Genomic DNA, 17401 nt, shown 5'->3' with positions numbered 1-17401 from the left:
ATTCTGCTTTCACCGTCACATTCAGACACTTGTGGGATTCTCTGACATTTGTTTCAGTATCTATTCCCTTAGTAGGTGATTCCCTGTAATATATTTACATCCACGCAATAATCACTGTACGCTCAGTACTTCTATTTAGTATGTGTACAACAGTTCTATAATTGTATTTCAATGAGTGTGTTGCAGAATTGACGTTTAGAGGGACACACACAGTTTGAAATATTAAATCGTAAACAAATCCCAGAAAACTTTACAAACTTTGTGAAACGTCCAGGCAGGTAAACATTTCAATCTTCTTCATAAGTTCTATTCCTTTGCTTGACAGAGAACAGAGTGACAGACTATAGCCAGTGAGCCCTTCAATCAACTCTTATCAGCCTGACTTTTGCTTGTGCCTTTACCTGTGGAGGTGTGTGGGAGAGGAATAAAGGAGGGCCCTAATCTTCAAGGAGCCGCTGCATGTAGAACTGTGAGCAGGCAGGGTGAGGTCTGGGCCAAACTTCCTCTGGCTGTCAGCGCAGGAGATAACACTTAACAACATCAGCAGATCAACAATGCCAGCCTCTACAGGGCTCTGAACCACAGAGAGAGGGAGGAAGAGATACAGACAGGGAAATAGGAGACATACAAAAACCCTGATATGTTTGATGTGCTCTAAAAATGTCTCTGTGATAACGAAGGATCAAGATACGGTGACAACTTCAGCATGATCTTATCAAGGCTAAGATAGATGTAAGGACATCTACTAAGTCAGCGAGGGGAGAGAACAACTGGTGTAGACTTCACTGTGAAATGCTTGCTTACGAGCCCATTCCAATGAATAATAATACAAATATATTATACAGTGGCTTCGGAAAGTATTCAGACCGCTTTACTTTCTCCACATTTTGTTACGTTACAGCCTTATTCTAAAATTGATTGAATAACAACATTTCCTCAGCAATCTACACACAATACCCCATAATGAGAAAGTGAAAACAAATATTTTGATTTTTTTTGCTAAAAAAAACTAAAACTGAAAATACCTTATTTATGTAAGTATTTAGTCTCTTTGCTATGAGACTCAAAATTGAGCTTGTGTACATCCTGTAGGTACATGTCAGCCCGCTTGGAGTTTGCCAAAAGGTACCTAAAGACTCTCAGACCAAGAGAAACAAGATTCTCTGGTCTGATGAAACCAAGATTAAACTCTTTGGCTTGAATGCCAAGCTTCACATCTGGAGGAAACTTGGCACCATCCCTATGGTGAAGCATGGTGGTGGCAGCATCATGTTGTGGGGATGTTTTTCAGCAGGAGGGACTGGGAGACCAGTCAGGGTTGAGGCAAAGATGAACGGAGAAAAGTACAGAGAGATCCTTGATGAAAACCTGCTCCAGAGCCCTCAGGACATCAGACTGGGATGAAGGTTCACCTTCCAACAGGACAATGACCCAAAGCACACAGCCAAGAAAACGCAGGAGTGGCTTTGGGACAAGTCTCTGAATGTCCTTGAGTGGCCTAGCCAGAACCCGGACTTGAACCCGACTGAGCATCTCTGGAAGAGACCCTGAAAATAGCTGTGCAGCGACGCTCCCCATCCAACCTGACAGAGCTTGAGAGGATCTAAAGAGAAGAATGGGAGAAGCTCCCCAAATACAGGTGTGCCAAGCTTTTAGCATCATACCCAAGAAGACTCATGGCTGTAATCGCTGCCAAAGGTGCTTCAATAAAGTACTGTGTAAAGGGTCTGAATACTTACGGAAATGTTTATTTCTATTTTATTTTGAGTAAATTAGCACAAAAAAAAAATGTTTTTGCTTTGTCATTATGGGGTATTGTGTGTAGATTGATGAGGAGAATAAACAATTTAATCAATTTTAGGATAAGGCTGTAAAGTAACAAAATGTGGAAAAAGTAAAAGGATCTGAATACTTTCCGAAGGCACTGTTTATACAGGGAGTACCAGTTAGCCTAGTTGTGTTTAGTTGTAGTGTTCAGTTCTTGTCCACCACTCCCTCTTTTTGCCCTATGAGGACAGGGGGAACACAGTAAGTAGAGGAAATGTAATGCCCTGTTAGCTAAATTATTACATTTCCCAGCAGCCCATAGTCAATATTCTTTCTGTGCTGTGGATTTCTTTGTTTGGCTGGAGAATGGTGTGGTCTACTTCCTCTGTGGCCTCACTGTAGCTCCGTCTCCCTCCTCCCTCCGTCTCCCTCAGTCTCTATCCTTCTCCCTCACCTCAACTGTTAAATTAGTCCCTTGGTCTAAACTACTTAGTCTCTATTGGGACTGCCTAAAAACACGCCATTTCACCCAAATGGGATTTTCGTAGCAGGTTAGGAAAGCATTTTCCCTAACCCCTTTCCTAACCTTAACCTAATTATCCTAACCTGCTGCATAAGTTATCCTAACCTAGTAGGAAAAAGTCACTAGCTGTATTGAAGTGGCGTGTTTTTAGGCTGTCACAGTCTCTTCTGAAGTGCTTTAAATGCTGTTACTCTCCGGCCTTATCACAGTGATGATGGAAACAATCCAGGGCAACGCAGAGCAAAGCAGAGTAGGGCAGTGGGGAATCGAGCCGCAGACCTACACACTCAGAATTAGATGGTTTCCACTTCAAGAGTCCCCCAAACAATTACAGTAGTAACATGGTACTGATAAATGTGGAATAAATGACCCACATTGTAAGAAGGATCTTGTTGTCAGACTCTGATTAGCCATTGTCTTGACTTATAGAGGCTATAAGAGGCTATATACTCTCTAAGGTAATTGGTTCAAAGCTATTGTGAAAGTTTTACTATGGTAAAATATTTAAGAAGTTATAATCAAAGTTTGACCAACTTCCCTTTAGGTTTAGTATCGTAGCTTTAATATGGTTTGAGGGATGTAGACTTCATTAAAGGGATACATTCAAGGATCCTCCTATGCCTGAGAGGAGATAAGCCAATTTGTCTCAATTCATTGTTTTGACGTTCATTCCTATTATGGTGCAGAAATTGCCTGAAAGTACATCAGAGGCAACTTATTCTGTACAGTATGTCAGGCTTGTTTCTTATCCGAAATGCAGAAAGTTTCAGAACCTTGGACAGTGCTTCCAAACCACAGTACTGTAGCAAAAGGGATCGCCTGATTTCGTCTAACATTCTCACTACATTCAATTCAAAGGAAGGAATTATTTTCAGCACAATCAACAACTGCTAGGACTGTTTGTGAAATATTCCCTCTTCACTTCTCTAAAGACATGGCAATAAATAGACATTCAACACCTACAGCATAATCTAGTTTGTGGCAGTGGGTTTTATTAGGTAGTGAGCTGGTGAATGTTTCATGATTCATTCTCCCTGTGTCTCTCTCTGTCTCACTGAGCTGGTGTAGTATATCATGGTATAACCCTCTTGGTCCCTCAGATCATTTCATATCCCATCTGGTCTTGGCTCCTTCCTGCCACTAATGTATTCAACTGGTGCAATACCTGCAGGTTGCCGGCAATCCACCTCAACCCACACAGACACACACGCAGGCGCAATCACGCTTACACACACACACACTTATCGATGCCCTGGATAAACAAACACCTCTCTCAAAGTAGTGAGCCTCTTACGACTACAACTGTGTTTGATTCAGTTTGAGTTGCTTACTTAGCAAACTGTTTTATTTATACCCCTCCTTACTCGGGTTGATATTCCACTCTGGGCCTGGCAGGCTAGCCTAGTTAATGTGGATTCTTAATGGTCTCTTGGCACCACAGCTGCATGATTGGTGGAATTAATTCTGGCTGGAGGGGGAATGGGAAGAGGAAGGAAGCAGAGTGGGAGGAGGTGTTGGGTTGGTGTTGGGACACTGTCTGCCAGGTTTTTGGTTCATGTTCTTTTTATCCTGTATGCCTGGAACAAGAGGATGTAGGTAGAATGGAAGAACTGCTCTGTATGAGTGCTCTCTCTCGCTCTCTCTTTCTCGCGCTCTCTGGCCATCCCTCCATCATCTTGCCTCCAGGACGAGATTCATCCCAAATAAACGTCAACTTACATTTACATTTACATTAACTTGCAAGGAAGAACTGTTCTATGGGAGTGCTCTCTCTCTCTTTCTTTTCTCTTCTATTTCTTTATTTCTGTCTCCCAAAAACCAAGGCTTCCTTACTCCTCAGACAGGGTGAAACCTTAGAATAATGCCAGCTGAGGCAGCACAGGAGAACACCCACCCACTCCCTCAGTTCAATACAATTAGGTGATAAGATATGAAAAGGATCCTGTCTAATTCGGGTAGGTCGAAGAGTCCTCACAGCACCCATAAGAATAGAGCTTTTCTTGTATTTTATAGCTACCTCTGGTACACTTCCATTCCATTAAAATAATTGAAGTCAGGTTGAAGGGAACGAGATGAGAGAAAATAATATAGTGGCAGTAACTGCACTTTCAGCTCAGGTAATAATGATGCCAGAAGGATATGGGTGATAAAACAACAATGAGGCATCATTACATGGCTTTAATGAAGTGGAAAATGACTGGGGCTCTTATAGCTGTGTGTGTCTGTGAGGCTCAGAGAGGAATCCATGTCATGTTGTCTCCCCTGACTACACCTTCAGGACAATAAGAGATGATGATATCACTGGTCTGAACTAGAGGTCGACCGATTAATCGGCAAGGCCAATTAATTAGGGCTGATTTCAAGTTTTCATAACAATCGGTAATCCGCATTTTTGGACACTGATTTTGGCCGATTACATTGCATTCCACGATGAAACTGCATGGCAGGCTGACCACCTGTTACACGAGTGCAGCAAGGAGCCATAGTAAGTTGCTAGCTAGCATTAAACTTATCTTATAAAAAACAATCAATCTTCACATAATCACTAGTTAACTACACATGATTGATGAAAGAATAAACATTTTGTTTTCGAAATTATAGTTCCTGGATTTGACCATATTAATGACCTAAGGCTCATATTTCTGTGTGTTTATTATAATATAATTAAGTCTATGATTTGATATTTGATAGAGCAGTCTGACTGAGCGGTGGTAGGCAGCAGCAGGCTCGTAAGCATTTATTCAAACAGCACTTTCCTGCGTTTTCCAGCAGCTCTTCGCAATGCTTGAAGCACAACACTGTTTATGATTTATCAACTCCCAAGATTAGGCTGGCAATACTATAGTGCCTATAAGAACATCTAGTCAAAGGTAGTCAAAGGTATATGAAATACAAATGGTATAGAGAGAAATAGTCTTATAAATTCCTATAATAACTTGTCACGCCCTGGACATAGAGAGGCTTTTATTCTCTATTTTGGTTTGGCCAGGGTGTGACTAGGGTGGGCATTCTGATTTCTTTATTTCTATGTTTTCTATTTCTTTGTTTGGTTCCCAATCAGAGGCAGCTGTCTATCGTTGTCTCTGATTGGGAATCATACTTAGGCAGCCTTTTTCACAACTGTGTTTTGTGGGTAGTTATTTTCTGTTTAGTGTCTGCACCTGACAGAACTGTTTCATTTTTTTTTACTTTGTTATTTTGTTTGAGTGTTTTTGAGTAATAAATAATCATGAACACTTACCACGCTGCGTTTTGGTCCATGCCTTCCGACAAGAGATGTAACATAACTACAACCTAAACCTTCTTAACTGGGAATATTGAAGACTCATGTTAAAAGGAACCACCAGCTTTCATATGTTCTCATGTTCTGAGCAAGGAACTTAAACGTTAGATTTTTTTACATGGGATATATTGCACTTTTACTTTCTTCTCCAACAATATTTTTGCATTATTTAAACCAAATTGAACATGATTCATTATTTATTTGAGACTAAATCGATTTTATTTATGTTTTATATTAAGTTAAAAGTTAAGAATAAAAGTGTTTGTTCAGTATTGTTATAATTGTCATTATTACAAATATATATAAAGGGAACGAGATTATATATATATATATACATTTATTTATATATATATATATCGGCCTATTAATCGGTATCAGCTTTTTTTGGTCTTCCAATAATCAGTATCGGTATCGGCGTTGAAAAATAATAATCGGTCGACCTCTAGTCCGAACACATCATCCACAGTTTTCTGGGCCAGTCATACTCCATGTTCCTGTCACAATCCCTGTGATAATCGGGACACTAGGAAGATGTTCAGTAAAAATGGAGAGAAAAGTGGACTTGGGCATAAAATGTAACACAGATGCATCCATTTTCAACTAGAAAACAAAGGCTTCCAGTAGATTATGCAATATGATTTTTGTAAACAACCCTCTCATTCATTATTATCTGTGACCTACAACACCTCATGTTTCTTTCTGTGTGTGTGTACAGCTCACGGAGGGTTAGAGCCTCTGACATGGCGGAGAGCTCATGTTTGCTCATCACCACATGGGGGTTAACATGAAGGATTTATGTAGAGGTTTGATGGGATGGGTTAGGGACCACCATCTAATGAGGGGGGGACTTGAGTGAGGTTTAGAGAAGCTGCTAGTGCCCCTCATTATGTATTTAAACCAGAAAATGTGAAGCGCTGCCCGCCCGTTAGGCAACCTGCAAGGGAATACACCACAACTTGTTTTTCTCAGAGAATGTATTGTTAAAGCCCAGTTTTTCTTTGTGAAGGTATGGAATAAACACAACAGGCAGTAAGTCTAGTCATGTTGTCTTCAGATATAGAGCATTTTGTTCAGGTCCCCTTATTTCTTTCACTTCTGACCTCCATAAAGATCAAGAGCTTTAGAGTGGATTTATGGTTGCTGGCGTATTAAGTATTGTTTTCTCTTGAGGTAGACTAATATGGTACTGCTTCCTCCAGTAACAACCAATGAGGTGTTCCCAACCAAACTGACTCTTACCCAGAGGCGTCATGCACCCCAAAAATCTGAGGGGGCACAAAGTACGTGATGATGGCCTGGGGGCTATAAAAGGAAAACCAGTCCCGTCGCGGACGAGAATGTCTTGCTCCCAGACAGACTTAACAACTTCTTTGCTCGCTTTGAGGACAACACAATGCTACTGCCATGGCCCGCTACCAAAACCTGCGGGCTCTCCTTCACTGCAGCCGACGTGAGCAAAACATTTGAACGTGTTAACCTAGGCTGCAGGCCCAGACGGCATCCCCAGCCACATCCTCAGAGCATGCTCAGACCAGCTGACATGTCCAATCAATCCTTATCCCAGTCTGCTGTCCCCACATGCTTCAAGAGGGCCACCATTGTTCCTGTTCCCAAGAAAGCTAAGGTAACTGAGCTAAATGACTACCGCCCTGTAGCATTCACTTCCGTCATCACCGCCCCAATAGGTCCACAGACGACGCAATCGCAATCACACTGCACACTGCCCTAACCCATCTGGACAAGAGGAATACCTATGTGAGAATGCTGTTCATCGACTACAGCTCAGCATTTAACACCATAGTACCCTCCAAACTCGTCAACAAGCTCGAGACACTGGGTCTCGGCCCCGCCCTGTGCAACTGGGTCCTGGACTTCCTGACGGGCCGCCCCCCCAAGTGGTGAGGGTAGGTAACAACATCTCCACCCCGCTTATCCTCAACACTGGGGCCCCACAAGGGTGTGTTCTCAGACCTCTCCTATACTCCCTGTTCACCCACGGCTGCGTGGCCATGCACACCTCCAACTCAATCATCAAGTTTACAGACGACACTACAGTGGTAGGCTTGATTACCAGCAACGACGAGACGGCCTACAGGGAGGAGGCTAGGGCCCTCGGAGTGTGGTGTCAGGAAAATAACCTCACACTCAACGTCAAGAAGCCCTCCTGTTCTCCACTCATTAACTGTATTAACTGCACCTTTTTGAACTCGTTACCTATAAAAAACACCTATCCACCCACATGGCCAAGACCAGAGAGCTGTGTAAGGACATCAGTGATAAAATTGTAGACCTGCACATGGCTGGGATGGGCTACAGGACAATAGGCAAGCAGCTTGGTGAGAAGGCAACAACTGTTGGTGCAATTATTAGAAAATGGAAGAAGGTCAAGATGACGGTCAATCACCCTCGGTCTGGGGCTCCATACAAGATCACACCTCGTGGGGCATCAATAATCATGAGGAAGGTGAGGGATCAGCCCAGAACTACACGGCAGGACCTGGTCAATGACCTGAAGAGAGCTGAGACCACAGTCTCAAAAGAAAACCATTAGTAACACACTATGCCGTCATGGATTAAAATCCTGCAGAGCATGCGTGGTCCTCCTGCTGAAGCCAGCGCATGTCCAGGCCTGTCTGAAGTTTGCCAATGACCATCTGGATGATCCAGAGGAGGAATGGGAGAAGGTCATGTGGTCTGATGAGACAAAATTAGAGCTTTTTGGTCTAAACTCCACTCGCCGTGTTTGGAGGAAGAAGGATGAGTACAACCCCAAGAACACCATCTCAACCTTGAAGCATGGAGGTGGAAACATCATTCTTTGGGGATGCTTTTCTGCAAAGGGGACAGGACGACTGCACCGTATTGAGGGGAGGATGGATGGGGCCATGTATCGCGAGATCTTGGCCAACAACCTCCTTCCCTCAGTAAGAGCATTGAAGATGGGTCGTAGCTGGGTCTTCCAGCATGACAACGACCCGAAACACACAGCCAGGGCAACTAAGGAGTGTTTCCGTAAGAAGCATCTCAAGGTCCTGGAGTGGCCTAGCCAGTCTCCAGACCTGAACCCGATAGAAAATCTTTGGAGGGAGCTGAAAGTCCGAATTGCCCAGCGACAGCCCTGAAACCTGAATGATCTGGAGAAGGTCTGTATGGAGGAGTGGGCCAAAATCCATGCTGCAGTGTGTGCAAACCTGGTCAAGAACTATAGGAAACATATGATCTCTGTAATTGCAAACAAATGTTTCTGTACCAAATATTAAGTTTTGCTTTTCTGATGTATCAAATACTTATGTCATGCAATAATATACAAATGAATTACTTAAAAATCATACAATGTGATTTTCTGGATTTTTGTTTTAGATTCCGTCTCTCACAAGTGTACCTATGATATAAATTACAGACCTCTACATGCTTTGTAAGTAGGAAAACCTGCACCTGCCAAATCGGCAGTGTATCAAATACTTGTTCTCCCCACTGTATATACTGTACTCTATACCATCTACTGCATCTTGCCGTCTTGATGTAATGTATCACTAGCCACTTTAAACAATGCCACTTTATATAATGTTTATATACCCTACATTATTCATCTCATATGTATATACTGTACTCTATACCATCTACTGCATCTTGCCAACTTGATGTAATGTATCACTAGCCACTTTAAACAATGCCACTTTATATAATGTTTATATACCCTACATTATTCATCTCATATGTATATACTGTACTCTATACCATCTACTGCATCTTGCCAACTTGATGTAATGTATCACTAGCCACTTTAAACAATGCCACTTTATATAATGTTTACATACCCTACATTACTCATCTCATATGTATATACTGTACTCTATACCATCCACTGCATCTTCCCTATGCCGTTCTATACCATCACTCATTCATATATTTTTTTATGTACATATTCTTATTTATTCCTTTACACTTGTGTGCATAAGGTAATTGTTGTGAAATTGTTAGGTTAGATTACTCGTTGGATATTACTGCATTGTCGGAACTAGAAGCACAAGCATTTCGCTACACTTGCATTGACATCTGCTAACCATGTGTATGTGACAAATAAAATTTGATTTGATTTGGGCAGTTGTTTGTAAATTGGAGAATGTAGCATTTTTCAAACACCTGAAACAACTTTTTCATGCATCTATAACCATAATCATTATGCTTAAATATTAATGCTTATTATGATTTTTAAAAATCTCAGGGGGAACATGCCCCTACTCTGTGCCCGCTATGGGCATGATGCCTCTGGTCATACCAACAGCAGCTTAGCTGGAGCAGGAGCTGTCCATAGTGCTGAACCTCGTCCTACAGTAAAACATACTGTAGAATTCATCACAGCTCTGTAAATGTGGCTGCTAATGGTTTGTGTAGGTTTAGATGCTATCACACACTCGCAAACACTCAGAGTCTACTCACCCATCCCTCTACTACAGAATAATTGTGTTTTTCTTTTCCTGACTGCTCTAAAGCACTTACACTTTTCTCACGTCCCTCCTGTGACTGCCCTGGGCATCAGTTGAAACATGGTGGTAATGGCTGTATGCAGGCTGGGAAGCCCCGTGTACTGGGACTATGGTGCATAATATACCCCATCCCCTTCAGGCACGTGTCCATGATTCGCAGCGTTTGTTAACACATCTTAATCAAACGGAACTCATACTTTTTTTTAGAAATGCTATATCCAGTATCCACTGAAACATTGAGAGCTAAGAAACCATGAAGATAAACGGGGAAAAAAACAACAACTTACCCAGCCTGTCCTCCATGAGACACTCTGTCATGGCTCAAAGGGTACAAATCTCACAGCTCCATCATGTCACTATATATAGACAAAACAACAAGGAGCTCACCTCAAAAGAAAGAGTAGAACCCTGCTCTGTGCTGACAGAGAGGTGAAATGCGGATGTAAAACCAACACAATCAACCACTATAGGAGTCAGCCAGAACATCCATCTTCACACTGAGCCCACAGGGACAGAACTATTAGTCTCCTAGGAGGAATTCCATCATCATCTCACTGCTTGCGCCACACACACACACACACACACACACACACACACACACACACACACACACACACACACACACACACCATCTAAGCGCTCCCTCATCCCTGTAATGCCAGGGCCGATACTGCTGCAGGATACCATTTACTGATAGCCGGTGGAGCCAGCTTTGGTGTGACCCAGCTTGTTTGCTCCCTGTGGCTCTGGGTTTTTGTAGCAGAATGCTGTTTGGGGGTAGCAGTCTGCTGCCTGGAGGGGTTACCCTGAGGGCTGTTGACTGTGCCACAGTACCACTCAGAGGGTAATGAGCTCAGGGGAAGCCCTCCAGAATTGGCCGTCAGAGGGACACTGGGGAGGACGATACCTTTGGAGTATGAGTGGACTGGGCTGTCTCCTCACCAGCCAGTGGTGCAATAACGAGGCCCCATACGGTGAGAGAGAAGGGCTTGGATTCAAACAAATACAGACATCTTTGATAAATGAGAATAAATGCTCTATATCATTATTATTTCACACCCGTTTTAGTCTTTTTTAAAATCTGAAATTAAGCTGTCCATTTATGTCCATCCTTTTAGTTGAAAATATCATAGACAGCTTGCACTTTGCTCTAACTCCGGGTGCCTAATTATGTTGATTCATGCAGATTTGAGTCTTTGGAAAAGGTTGAGGTGAAGCACGAGGCTGGAATGTTGGTTATAGAGACGTTTTTGCATTGGACGCCTGGTGAATAATGTGTAGCTACAGGGCTGTTTCAGAGCAGAGCTGCCTCACTCCTTTGTTCTAACACATCACACACACACACTCACGGTCTCCTGGGGTCCAGCAGGGCTCCTCAGTAGAGCGTCAGCAGGGGGAGAGAGGGGGGCGAGGGGTCACTCCACAGCCCTCTCACTACCCTTCTGTCTAGGCTTTCATCTCCTCCATTTCTTCTCATAACATCCTCTAAGCTCATTTCATCAAAAGTCCACATGCGTCTTATTTCTTCGTCTTATTTGTCATCTGCCTCCCACTTTATGTAGACTGGTTCCCAGTGTTCTATGACCCCTTCCTTTGGGATCTTGTTTTTGACCTTGTTTTGCAGCAGTACTGCAGTCCCCTTTTCTCACAGGCTTTTTCTCTACACTTGAGTCTTACCCCAGTCTGTGCTGGGAGGAGCGATAGCTTGCCAGCCAGACGACGTAAAATGGCTGAACTCTCCCTTGATTGTTTCCTGGCCCAACGTTTATTGTGACTGCAGTGTCATTGGGAAGTGAGTCATGAAATTCTCTGAGGTTTGGGCAGAGCATACATCCATCCCTCAGATAGGTAGCTGTGTCCTCTCATCCTCCTCTCCTCCAGACGGAATGGGAGGTGCAGTGTGGATACACACTGTTGGGCACTCACACGCCCTCCTGACCTCCTCAACTCAACACTGGCTATGCCCCACTGATCGCAGCTGTTTTACAGCACACTCTGTCTGTCTGTCTGTCTGTCTGTCTGTCTGTCTGTCTGTCTGTCTGTCTGTCTCTCGCCCTTCTCTCTCTCTCACCCCTCTCTCTCTCTCTCTCTCTCTCTCTCTTTCTGACCCAGCTAAGATAAGTTGAAGGGCATCTCAGTCCATCTCAGTCCTTATGTTCAGGCTCAGTTCAGAAAGTTGAGCATGGCTGTTGTTGTTTTCCTTTGTTCAAGTCATTATGTTGGTTATGTTGTTTTTAATGCAGAATCAGGACTGCAAGATGCCACTCTCATGGGGATAGGCTGAACTTCAATAAAGGGGACATATTTAGTGTGCCAGCACCTTGGGACTATTTCAGTTCATAAAATGAATACTGAAGCATTTCCAACCACTGAGTATGATTAACATCGAAATGTATTATACAGTGCATTTGGAAAGTATTTAGACCCCTAGACCTTTTCCACACATGTTACATTACAGCCTTATTCTAAAATTGATTCAATTAATTGTTTTCCTTATCTATCTACACTCAATACTCCATAATGACAAAGAATAAAGTGGATATAAGTATGTTTTGCAAATGTATATAAAAAAAATACAAATAAAAAATACCTACATAAGTATTCAGACCCTTTGCTATGAGACTCGAAAATGGAGCTCTGTTGCATTCTCTTTCCATTCAACTTCATTGAAGTCCACCTGTGGTCAGTTCAATTGATTGGACATGATTTGGAAAGGCACACACCTGTCTAAGTTTCCACAGTTGATGCCAGAGCAAAAACCAAGCCATGAGGTGGAAGGAATTGTCTGTAGAGGTCCGAGACAGGATTGTCAAGGCACAGATCTGGGGAAGGGTACCAAAAAATGTCTGCAGCATTGAAGGTCACCAAGAAGACAGTGGCACCTATCATTCTTAAATGGAAGAAGTTTGGAACCACCAGAGCTGGTCGCCGACCAAACTGAGAAATCGGGGGAGAAGGGCCTTGGTCAGGCAGGTAACCAAGAACCCGATGGTCACTCTGACAGGGCTCCAGAGTTCCTCCTTAAAGCCTCCACCAATCAGGCCTTTATGGTAGAGTGGCCAGACGGAAGCCACTCCTCAGTAAAAGGGACATGACAGCCTGCTTGGAGTTTGCAAAAAAGCACCTAAAGGACTTTCAGACCATGAGAAACAAGAGTCACTGGTCTGATGAAATCAAGATTGAACTCACGTCTGGAGGAAACCTGTCTCCATCCCTACGGTGAATCATGGTGGTAGCAACATCATGCTGTGGGGATGTTTTTCAGCCGCAGGGACTGGGAGACTAGTCAGGATCGAGGCAAAGTACAGAGATATCCTTGATGAAAACATGCTCCAGAGCGCTCAGGACCTCAGACTGGGGCGAAGGTTCACCTTCCAACAGGACAATGACCCTAAGCACACAGCCAAGACAATGCAGGAGTGGCTTTGGGACAAGTCTCTGAATGTCCTTGAGTGGCCCAGCCAGAGCCCGGACTTGAGACACCTGAAAATAGCTGTGCAGTGATGCTCCCCATCCAACCCGACAGAGCTTGAGAGGATCTGGGAGAAATGGGAAGAAGGGGAGAAACACCTCAAATACAGGTGGTCCAAGCATGTAGCGTCATACCCAAGAAGAATGGAGGCTGTAGTCGCTGCCAAAGGTGCTTCAGCATAGTACTGAGTAAAGGGTCTGAATACTTATGTAAATGTGATATTTAAGTTTTTTATTTTTAATAAATGTGAAAAAAAATCTAAACCTATTTTTGCTTTGTTATTATGGGGTATTATGTGTAGATTGATGACGGGGAAAAACAGATGGCTTTGATGTAACAAAATGTGGAGAAAGTCAAGGGGTCTGAATGCACTGTACTTTTAAATATACAGATATTTTTCTCATTTTTCCTGTAAAGCTATAAATCGTTGACCTCCTTGCTTGCTCTGAGGAACATTTTAACCGCCTTTTACCGAACACAATCAGTCTCTCCCTGCATTCTCGCTCTCCTTGCAGGTGAATAGAGCAGGGATATCGACAGCCTATAGCCTTGGGCATCTTTTTCTTATTACCGAGAAAATTAATTGAATGGCTCTCCATCTAAAGGTTTCAACTTGCATCAAAGGGTCAATTCATATGATAGCTAACATTTCTATTCTAACCCTACTGATGGCTAGTGATGTATCCTGTGATGTATCCTTCGCTGTGACATTTAGATAGAACATCAATGATGCATCAGTACTGGTGGCAACTCGCAAGTCTGGACAGGCTAACATTGATAAGAGAGTGATCGGGATGAATAATCATTGAAAAATAATATGTGTTTTAGTAGCAGAGAGATGATATAGAGAAGCACATTCTCTCAGTGTGCAGATCCTCTTTGTATCTGTCTTTCTCAGTCCCAGCAGGCGAGGCCTCTCCCTTACACTGTGACTCTCTACTCTCAGGATCACTGTCAAATATTGCCAGCTGTTATAGACTGATGGGATGTGGTTACTAGGAAGCATTAGAACTATAGCCTGTTGATCCTGTGGTGTAGACCTGTGGCTTGGGACAGCGCCCTGTGGCCCTGGTCCTCTTGGCTGTCATTGGGGAGGGGGTGGGGGAGCGGGGGATGCAGACAGAGGAAGGAATCCCCCGGGCAACTCACAGGGGTGTTGGGTTACACTGTGTGGCGGATGACTGTGAGATTAAAACAACATAACACAGGAGGAGAGGTTACTGAACAGACTCCTTACCCAGCCTGGTTCAGCCAGAATCCTTAACCATATTAAAGGTGCCCTTATTTAGAGCTGAGCCAGTGGGAAAGGAAAGAAACATAGTCAGTTGTACAACTGAATGCATCTTCCGCATTTAACCCAAACCCTCTGAATCAGAGAGGTGCAGGGTCTGCCATAATCGACATCCATGTCTTCGGCGCCCAGGGAACAGTGGGTTAACTGCCTTGCTCAGGGGTAGAACAACATAGTTTTTATCTTGTCAGCTCGGGGATTCAATCCAGCAACCTTTCGGTTACTGGCCCAACTGGCTCTAACCACTAGGCTACCTGCCGCCCTGTGCTTGTTCCTAACATTTTAATTATTTATACACCGTGAATTACTTCCTTTGGAAAACAAGCACTTGTGTACCATCAGAGGAACGAGAAGAGGCAGGGGTGTGTTGGTGAGCTGAATAGAAACTCGGTCAATTGTGGAGGTGACCAGTGTGGGCCGCCTCCCAGACGGTCCTACTAGGTTCACTCACACACGGGTAGTCATTGGATCTTCTCTTGACCACACAGGGTGGGTTAACTCCCACCGCGCGTTCTAGGTTTAGATTATCCCGAGGTATGAGTCTCTTTCCCGGTGAGAGGGCCTCCCTGTCTCCCTACCCTAGGCTAAGTTAGCAGAGGAGGCTTGGGCTCCACTTCATCAACCCGGGTCACCCCTCTTGGTCTATCTCTGCCCGCCAGAGGTTAGAGGTTGTTATTGATTACTGCATTGTTGGGGTTAGAGCTCGCAAGAAAGGCATTTCACTGTACTTGTGCAAGTGACATTAAACCTTAAAACGGATTGTTGTCTAAGGAGAATCAGCCTGAAGGATGTGGATGAGTGCAACAGATACCTGTATTTCTCCAAAAAATGCTCACATTCCTCTCGGTCTACAATTACCATATTCAAGAACTGTTGCACAAAAATCTGGTTTCCATAATGGTTTGTGTTCATGAATTGTTTCTCATATCTAAAAGCCTATCCAACTGACAATCTCTTAGAAAAAAAATATATATGCTGATGGAAAAGACCTGATATTGGCACAATATGGAGGGAATGTTGGAACATACAGTAAGTAACGGAATTACAGTTAACGAAAATCTACGCTTAATCCAGTGTAAACTAATGTATAGAATTTATTATACAAGACAAAATTCACAAATTCTACAGCACAACGGCAGAGTCATGTCTTAAGTGTAAAACTAACAATGACTCAATAGTCCATGCCTTCTGGCAATGTTATAAAGTCCATAGATTATGGGCAGAGTTAGAAAGTTGGCTGTCAGAAGTATTACAATGTAAATGTACTTTTAATCCGTCTGTCTGAATATTTCAAGACATGGAATAAGAGGGTGCAGTGAGATACTCATCTTGAAAAAACATATACTTAAAAACTGAAAACCAACCAATCTTCTGTTGTTAACACAATGGAAATGTTAAATGCTTTATTTTCTAAATGTTGACAGTGCGCGGGCAACGGAAAGAAACAACATGGTGCTGTTTGAGGCCATATGGCGGAGAGTGATGTGGGCGCTGGAGATGGGGGTGTGAGCACGTGGGTCTGGGCAGGTCTGATGTATTTGATGTTTGTGTATGTTCTGTAGTGTTTCTTTTTTATATCTCACCAAAAAAATAGAATTGTTTCTGATTGGTTACATAACGTGTTTTTGTTGAATATTGTTATGATAAGCAGCTAATGTACCTCTTCTCTGAAAACTGACCTTTCTCTTTCTATCTCTCTCTCTATTTTCCCTCTCCAGTCACAGATGAAGACACTGTCAAGAGATACTACGCCAAGTTTGAGGAGAAGTTTTTCCAGAACTGTGAGAAAGAGCTTCTGAAGATCAACACATTCTATTCAGGTAGGCCTATTTGATGAGACCATCCTGTTGATTGGCCCTGAGCATCTGCAGTTTGCCCACTCACAGTAGGCTAACTTCTAATGCCATAACTGTCAGCCTGCAGTGCATTGGGAGTAGATAGTAATTGCTTTGACGTCTTGCACATGTATACAGTTGTACATTGTGTGTCATGTAGAGTGATGAGCTTTACTTGTGTGCCAACTAAGTGACGTTTTGTCTAATGCGGGGAACTTTGATTTAAGCATGGCTGATCAAATTAGCAAAGGAGGCCTGGTTCATTTCAGGGAGCGAGTATATATGCCTCATGTAACATGTCATATGCAGTACTGCTTATAAACCTTTTCTCTGAGGTATAAGGAAACATTGCTGCCCCTAGAGGCTGTTAGTAGAACTGCATTTAATGGGCTGATGCTGCCTGGCAACATGGACATTCAATATATTCTGAATCATTACTATCAAGCACATACTTTATTGGTAATAATACGAGCTATATGGGAAGCCAACAAAGTATTCAAGAGGTGCATTCATTAGTGTCCACTTTAATTAGCCTTTCCTTAAAGCCTTTCCTTGTTTTTCTTCTCCAATAAACATCCCCTCCCATCCCCTCCCTTTGAAGCTTTGCAGGAAGCTGAAATAAACTCAGGCCAGGTTGGACTGCCAAAGAGAACTGGGACTCTGACCAAAATCCTGTTGCTCCTCGCTTTTATTTCCTCTGAAAAACAATGATTTCCCATCACTGTTGCTCAATAAGGGACGGT

The 17401-nt window shown here is 43.1% G+C and overlaps 1 protein-coding gene across 1 annotated transcript in view; it reads left to right on the top strand.

The window, feature by feature from the left end:
• The window catches only part of LOC135556398 (xenotropic and polytropic retrovirus receptor 1 homolog), a 105279-nt gene that overhangs the window by 53727 nt on the left and 34151 nt on the right, over positions 1-17401 (top strand). Inside the window, exon 3 of the mRNA XM_064989583.1 lies at positions 16542-16643. Within this exon, the coding sequence (XP_064845655.1) occupies positions 16542-16643 (102 nt within the window). The remainder of the gene's footprint in view (positions 1-16541; positions 16644-17401) is intronic.

This window comes from Oncorhynchus masou, chromosome 15 (assembly GCF_036934945.1).
Source record: "Oncorhynchus masou masou isolate Uvic2021 chromosome 15, UVic_Omas_1.1, whole genome shotgun sequence".
Classification (NCBI taxonomy): Eukaryota; Metazoa; Chordata; class Actinopteri; order Salmoniformes; family Salmonidae; genus Oncorhynchus; species Oncorhynchus masou.
Note: the sequence above shows the minus strand (reverse complement) of the source record. Positions and strands in the feature narration are given on the sequence as shown.